Source organism: Phaethon lepturus, unplaced genomic scaffold (genome assembly GCF_000687285.1).
Source record: "Phaethon lepturus isolate BGI_N335 unplaced genomic scaffold, ASM68728v1 scaffold325, whole genome shotgun sequence".
Taxonomy (NCBI): domain Eukaryota; kingdom Metazoa; phylum Chordata; class Aves; order Phaethontiformes; family Phaethontidae; genus Phaethon; species Phaethon lepturus.
The window spans coordinates 57,914-66,485 of NW_010540980.1; the positions used below are offsets into that span (position 1 = coordinate 57,914).

Genomic DNA, 8,572 nt, shown 5'->3' on the forward strand with positions numbered 1-8,572 from the left:
TATGAGAGGTTTATTCATATCTATCTATATGTACAAAATGTATGTTTGTACATGCCCAAACCAGGTGTCAGAGCCATAATACTTTTTCCTACCTTTACTAAGCCATTTAAAGACACACAGGATCAATAACTACAACACAGAAAAGTTTGCCAATTTCCAACGCATGACTTTACTGCAATAAGTGACAATTCTCAATACTCTGCAGGCATACGTTAACTTCAGACAACGGAATTGGGGGCAGGGGTGGAAGAAAGCTGTATGAAGGGTAATGAAAGATATAGTGCTCACTCAAATTATATGAAAGTAACTCAGATGTCTGTATTACTGGACTTGGTCAACTTTCTGTTTTCTCAGTTTGAGGCGAGCACCTCAGCCATCTCTATCCTCAATGCTGATTTGAGATTTGGGCATATGCCAAATCTTTATTCATGCTCTGATTTGCACAGTAATGAAACAGAAAAGCGTGCTTGAGAACAGCTGCAGTACATCTTAACTAGTTACCCAAATTATGGGAGTGATACTCCTCAAAGCAAAGATACTACTGCACAATCTAGAATATAAAGAACAGCCATCACTACTACAGAACATCTGTGTACAAATAAATGCCTCAGACCTCACAGTGCTGCTGCAAGAGAAGCTCCTCCCTGTCCCATACTGCTAACAATTCAACAAGGGCATGCCTCCTTGGCTGCTGTGGTATTATAGTAAGAGAAATTAATATACCCAGCCAATAGAACACACACTGCAAATATATTCTTAAATAAGAAATTTAGAAGCTTCAGAGTGTTCATAAGATGAAGAAATATTGGACAATGAAGCACCTATGCTGGCTGAGCATGAGCTGTGAAGCAACACCAGGAAACTACAAGTAATAGTAGTGAGTAAATCCTTGCTGCAGGGGACAGAGAACCTCATTTGCCAACCTGACCCTTCATCTAGGGAGGTTTGCTGCTTGCCTGGGGCTTTGATCCAGGATGCTGTTGAGAGACCAGTGCAGTTTGTCCGATCCTTGGCCCTACTACTCTTCCACACGGGCACCAGTGAAGTTGAATGGGAGACTTGGAACATACCAGGCATGACAGCACAGCTTTGGGGGCAATGATCAAGGGAATGGGGCACAGGTGGTCTTTTCTTCATTAATGCAGATGAGGGAAAAGAGCTTGAGGATGAGTGGATGCATCCTGCAAGTCAACAACTGATTCTGCAGCTGATATTGACAGCAAGTATTTAGCTCCTGTGACCATGTGTCTACCATGACTGCAGTCACCATAAGGTGATGGAGTTCAGCATTCCAAAAGGAGGCAGCAAGGTAAAAGCTGTATCACAACCCTCGAATTCAGAAGACCAGACTTTAGCCAGCAAAGAGCTACAAGGATGAAGAAGGGACCGAAGAACCTGCCATGTGGGGAGAGACAGAGAATTGTGAGTGTTCAGCCTGGAGAAGAGAAGGCTCGGGGGGATCTTATCTATGTGTATAAATATCTGATGGGAAAAAGTAAAGAAGATGCAACCAAACTCTTCTCAGTAATGTTCAGTGAGAGCCCAAAAGGCAATGGGTACAAACTGAAATACTGGAAATTCTCTCTAGTCATAAGAGAAAAAAAATTTACCATGAGAGTGGCTGAACAGCAGAAGAGTCTGCTCGGAGGTGGTTGTGGAGTCTCCATCTTGAGAGATATTCAAAAACCAACTGGACCACAGTGTTGATTCTGATTGAGGAGGGGATTTGAAGAGGGAGCTAGATGATCACCAGAGGCTCTTTCCAACCTCAGCCACTCTGTGATAATAAATATCAACTCATTTATTGGCCATCTATCCACTCATCACCATTAAGTATTTTAATATGGTATTTTCCCAAAAGTGGGATTTGACAGGAAACTTCAAGAAGAATGAGTCCATAGCTAAAAAACTCATCTGAGCTTCAAAAGATGACACTCTCTTTGTACAGAAGCATGGCAGAAAAAACAAAGGTGCTAGGAGCTAAATATTTATCATACATATTTCAGGCAGTGAGATATAGGGCACCAGACAGAAAAGCATGCATATTTCCATACAAATATGGCAAATAGAGTACAGAGAAATGTGCATTCTTCAGGTGCTTAAAATCATCTTGTACCACTGAACCTTATTTATAACACCATTCATGAAGTGAGGTTACAAAGCCGTAACTATTGTGCAACTTATTTGTTCTGTATTTGCAGCAGAGCTTAACGAAATAATACAAAAGTCTGTTGTTATTCAGGTAATGAAATGTACCTGTACTGCTAGCAAATGTGAAGTTACTACATGTGTTAAATTATTCAGTGTATTCAGTTTTATAATGCTTAATAAAGCAAGTAAAAAAATTGTTATCTATATGAACCATCATTGCCACTGTTATTTCAGTGTTTATTCTCTAATGCATATTTCCAAATAACACAGAACAGCAGAATGGTCATAAAATATATTGTGTTTACCAACATTTGAAACTTGCTGATCACCAAAAACAAAACCTCCAACTGTGATGAGAAAAAAAATACCATCCAACCCTCTCTATAAAAGCAGTTCTTTCAGTTCTTTTAAATTAACTTTGATTTTTTTTGTTTAATGTTTGTGGAAAGACAAAAGAACTGAGTCAAAATATATTTATACTTTTTATTTTGCTCTATAGCATTTCAGACATTTTCTAAGTAGATACAAATTATTTGTTTTGTATCAGTGTACCCCAAATGCTCCAGAAATACAAGCATATTTAAATAACCCTTCTTCAAGACTATTCATTAACAGATGCAGAATATCACTAACAATTTCTAAAAAGAAAGAATCCAAAGCCATTAGGATCTAGGCTTGTAGCAACATTGCTTGGGTAAATTTAAAAAATATTTCAAGGAAGTTCGCACTGCTAGTTTAGGAAACAAAACAATCTGCTTGCAGAATTGATTAGTGCCAAAAGGAAACTTGACACAAGAACAAGGGATTTTACAGATCTTTAAGAACAAGGAATAACCTAGATGCAGGGAACAAGAAGTTGTAATTTAAAAATAAATAAAAACTTGCTCTTCTCCTTCCCCTCCAAAATCCTTAAACAGATCCAGAGATGACAGAACTGGAAGGAAGAGGAAAAGATGACCCAAGCATCTTTAACTTCTGTATTCCTATCAGCCCTATGCAAGGAAACATTTCTTCTGCTTTGAGTCAAAGTAACAGAGAGGCATAATAGAGACTAAAAATAACATTAGAAATTAACTGCAAATTCTCATTTAAGGCAGTCATTAAATACACATTAATGTACTTTCTTATGATCCATTTAATGGAATGTGTGCACACAGTAAATTACTTGCATAAATTACAACCATGTATCTCTTCAGTTTTCTTTTACAGCTATATATAGCATCATTTTGCTATAAAACATGGTTGCATATCATATTTAAAATGTTTTCTGTAAAATAGCTAAATTCATCTATATTTATCCTCTACCCAATGTTCACTCTGATATAAAGAAAAAAAAATTATTATTTAGATGGACTTAATGTGGATTACATGAATCAATCCTACTGAAGTTTTAGACCCAAATTTAGAAAAGCAAAACACTGCAGAGCCTAAGTAAAAAATTCCCAAAACAGTATTTGTCAATACTCATGCTTTGAAATACACCTAGAATTAGTTTTGCTTAGGAGTTAAGGTTCCTCTTCTAAGTAGTTAAATACAGAACATTATATTTTACCAACACATGAAAATAACTTTTTAATTTGCTTATTTTAATTCCATCCCAGAACACAGAATATAAGTTGAAGTTCAAAATTTTAGTTCAAGACATTTAAAAATGCATATTATTACTTTGAAAATGGAAATATAAAGAGATAATACCTAACAAATTAATACATTTTCAGCAACTATGAGATCTCATGGCCTATTAAACAAACTAGGAACCTATTCAAGACCAGTTAGCTTTTATAGGTGTTATAAAAAAAGGTTATAGGTTTCATTGGGTTTTTTATTAAAGATCTAGAAAGCCCCAAAATCTTGTCTTCCTAAAAAGGACCAAATTAACAAAACAGTTTAAATTAATCAGTTACACAGGTTGAAAAAAACTGCTCAAATGCTTAGATAATTAGTCGAATCAGGTTTGAAGTTTGAACGCATTGCATACTTCTCCCATGGTGGGGGGCTGGGAAGGATGAGGGCAGAGTACAAAAATTGCAGCTACAGATTACTATAGAGTTAAATATCAAAGAACACAGTAATATTAACAGTAGTAACAAAACCCACGTCTGGATAAATTATCGTAACTTTATTAGAATAACAACAATATGCTCAGGATTAGAGAATCAGGTACTCAGACTTTTCCAATTGAAGGAAATAATTATTTCTGATTATCATAAAAATAATTTCTTCCAAAAGTCAATGTGAATAATATTACTAAACTGACTAACAGCACACACAGAATCCCTTTGTTTTGGATGGTGTGCTATTTCACGCAGCTGTGGTCAGGTTTTCTATCATCTGCTCCTACAGCCCCCACACAAATGCAACTGCATTGGCAAACCAATGTTATTAGTTCTGTCTTTAACAAATATCTATCTATTATGTTGTAAAATACAGCAGAAATTTTAAGATTATTTGACATTCCTGAGCATGAATTTTTTCACCTTTGCAAGCAGGGATGCCTTTTAAGGTTACTTTAATGACTTTTATTTGGTATCTTTTTTTCAAAAACACATTGAGTTTGCCTCTAAATTGAGGATGGTATCCTTTATTTCATTTTAATGGCAAATATAGAAAAAAGTTTATTACACAGCAGAAAGGATTATTTCTCTGTAACAAGGTTTGAGAAGCTGCTACTGCATCATATAAAAAGTTATTAAAACTAAATGTTGTGCCTGCTCAGCAGCTGTATTTCAGACCTTGTCATAATTTTCTCATAATTACTGCAAGCTTTAGCACACATTTATGAATCCCATACCACACAACGATTAAATCTTAGAATTAAATAAAATCAATAAGAAATAGATTCTTGGCTGACAAGCTATATAGAAAAAAAATATTACTAATCCAATGCAAGCAGCAATAACTGAAAGGTCCATAACCCTTGCACCAAAATAATACAAAATCTAGTTTCATGCTTAGGAAAAAGTCCATTCTAAGCTGTAGGGCAGAGATATTTAATCCTCAAATTAGTTGCTTTACCGAAAATAGTAACTGTGCGAATTACTTTTAATCATAACAGTACCTATCTTTCCTCCACATGCATACACCCATTCATCCCACCAAAGGGAGAGATGAACAAAAGGGGAAAATGCTGAAAACTGTTATTTTCACACAGAACATTTAATAACAGATTTGTTCTCCATTTACTAGGGACAGGGGAGACCTTCTGCATTGCTTTTCACCATTAAAGTTATTTAAATAACAGCCTACAACTGTAAAATCAAAATGAGATGTATGAATTTCATGTTTGCATATGTCTTCATCACTAAACAGTGTTTTAAAGAGATGAATTTTGATATGAACACTCCATATAAAGTGCTGTCAAACTCTAGGTGTTATGTCCTAAAGAAATTTAGGTCTAACAGGAATTAAACCACGTAAATTCCTAAGTATTTTTCAGATGTAGAGCTCGTATTCCCAAATAATTTGAGTACTTTTTAAAATTTCAAATGCTTTCTGAAATACTGCACAGGACTGCATTTGAGGCAATAAAATAAATAAATAAATAGCAACATAAAGCACATCTGTCCCTTATCCCTTCTCTCCGACAGTGCTCACTTCTGCTGATGCTTGTCCCTTATCCCTTCTCTCTGACAGTGCTCACTTCTGCTGATGCTGCTGTCTAGAAAGTCCCTCTAAGGCAGGGCAGAAAACACTGAAGAGCCCAGCCCAGAGAAAGGGAGAATACACCAACAGTTTTCCATAGGTTGCTATCCAGTCCTATATCTCATATGTCAGAAGTATAGGAGAAAAGACAGCATCCCATATACTTTTCACGCACAAGTATGGTCTGAAGCTGAAACACCTCTCTAGCACACTTGTGTGAATTTCTAGCATTACACATACAAAAGAAAACCACAAAAACAAACTCAAAAATAGAAGCCCACATATGTGTGCGTGTGTGTGTATACTTTAGATTCTGTAAACAGTAAATTGCACTGATATAAACGAGCAACATTCACCCATCCAGACTTGTGTCATCTGGCTGTTAAAATGATACCTTTTTATCTTATGCCCCAAAGAACACCTTCATTGAGAGCAGGAGTCTGTTTCCTTTTTATTCATGAACAAACTGTTCCCCTACAGAGCTGCTCAAAAGATACTGACCTGCCCCTTGCAAGTTTAAAAATAAAATTGACAGAAGCGTTAGTATATTAATCATCTAATGGTTCCCAGTTCCTGTCTTGGAACACCAGTATGCTGCTTTCCTTCTCAGTAGCCAAAAAAAAAACCCCACAAAAAACCCAAAGCTAACACAAAAAATACAAGTAAACAAACAAAAAAAACCCACACACACACAAAAACACCCCAACCAAAATAAAAGAAAACCAAACCAATCCACATTTTTCCATCTGAAGTATTCGATATTGATCTTTGGTATGGACAGTAGACTCCTGATTGTTATTCAGTTAGCTTATTAGGAATATTACAGATACTGCAGGAAGAACTAGAGATCAGGAAATGCCTCAGCTCCGAGTATACAAACTCATATATATGTCATTCTCTAAAAAACTTAAAAAACAGATAACATAAAACCAGAGAAGTAAAAATTAAGGAGCAAGATATAACAATAGAAGATGAGTTAAAAGTGACATTTTAAAAAATAATTAAAAAGGAAAAATACCAAAGAGAAAGGAGGGAGACACACTCACACACACACACACAAAAATAGGAAGTAATAGAGTGCAGGGAAAGACAGACAACATGAAAAAGAACAGACTGAATACTGACAAACACTGAGGGAGGGAGGGATGTCCCTTTAAAGCATCACTGGGACATGTTCTTTCCTGGTTCCTAGCAAAATGCAATCTGACTTTCAGTGTAATTCCCCCTCAAGAAGTCTCCCTACCTTCACCTTGAAGAGCAGAAGCTCAAGGAATGAATAGAACACATGTATAAATAATATATCACATGAACATACCAAAAACATTCTCAAAAATAAAAAAAAATAAATAAAAAACAAGCACCCTTGCACATTTCCACATTGTACAGATAGTCTTGAAAATAACCAGAATCTCTTACTTAGAGACAGTACCTGCTAAGCTATTCAGAGATGTCTCTTCTTGAATTCTTGGGTACCCGAAGAACACTGGCAGTTTTTGAGAGGACTGAAAATGGAGTAATCCTTTGCAAGATCACTCCACTGCAACTTTGTAAAGATTTGCAAATAGGTGATAAGAACCACCAGCTCTTCCAGATGCCATTAGCATAAACCCAGAAAAAAGACTCTAAACCAATCACAAACATTTCATTGTTTTAAAAAATTGAAACATAGGAAAAAGGCTCAGTGGAATAAAATTTCACAGTTTGGCTCAACCCAAACATCAGACCAACTTGAAATCCAGCATGGAATAAACTGTAAAATTTTAATTCGGTATTTTTCAAAAAGCAAAATATTTTGTAATAGAAAATATTGGGATTTGCTGAATCAAGACCATGTCTTTCTAAAGCAATCTGAGAAGACTGAAGTAGACATAAGAATTACTAGTAGATATGAATGAGATACAAGACCTTAAGATGGCCACTTAGATGAATCTTACCTCAGACACCAAAACTGAATTTTGTAGTTTTGAATTGTAATCCAGTTGAAAAAACAAATACATTTCTACGTTTCATTTTCTTTTTTTTTTTTTTTTTTTTTCAGAATTATTCTCATATGCCTTTACCCAACCATTATGAGTTCTGTGTCTTACAACCAACTTTGTCAGTTTGGACCGTGCCCCCAAATGAATTTGAATTGTACCTGTTTTCTTCTTCATCAATGAAGAACATACTCCCTAGAAATGACACTGGCCTGGGTGATCTGAAGCTGATATAACAAATTAGTTCCTTATTTGTGCCATCTGATGACAGAACAGTATCTTGTCCTCCTGGGAACTGTACAGAAAAAGGGTGAATCCTGTCACCATCTTCAAGTTCAAGCTCTGGAAGTTCCACTTGAATTCGTGATTGCCTGTGTTAAAAATAAATAGTAATGGCGTTTGTGCTCACAGGATGACAGTAACAAAGTTGATACACAGATTCACGCATTTACAAAACTGCTTTTCACAGTTAAATACAGAAGAATAACTTCAGTTTTGAAGTTTAAATCAAGTGAAACTAACTAAAGAATTAAAATCCCTTCAGCATTTAGATGCTAGTTTATTTTCTACATATGTATCCAAATGTTTTATACTGACCCCTAATAGTTCAACATGCAAATGAAGAGCAATTTCTACTAACTGCACTACAAAAGGCATAAATATTACTTCCTTACTTTAGATTTCCAAAACCTAAAGCTTTCATTAATGTTGATTAAACTGCATTATCACACAACAACGTAAAGCAAGTTTTAAAATAAAAATATTAAGGGGAAATTCATGAATGTACTTAAGATTCTTTCCCT

The 8,572-nt window shown here is 35.5% G+C and overlaps 1 protein-coding gene across 1 annotated transcript in view; it reads right to left on the reverse strand.

Annotated features, from left to right (window-relative positions):
- Positions 1 to 8,572, reverse strand: part of CHDC2 (calponin homology domain containing 2) — a gene marked incomplete at its 3' end in the record, with an annotated part of 46,849 nt that overhangs the window by 33,615 nt on the left and 4,662 nt on the right. The window contains exon 3 of the mRNA XM_010287574.1: positions 7,931 to 8,140. Coding sequence (XP_010285876.1) covers positions 7,931 to 8,140 — 210 coding nt within the window. The remainder of the gene's footprint in view (positions 1 to 7,930; positions 8,141 to 8,572) is intronic.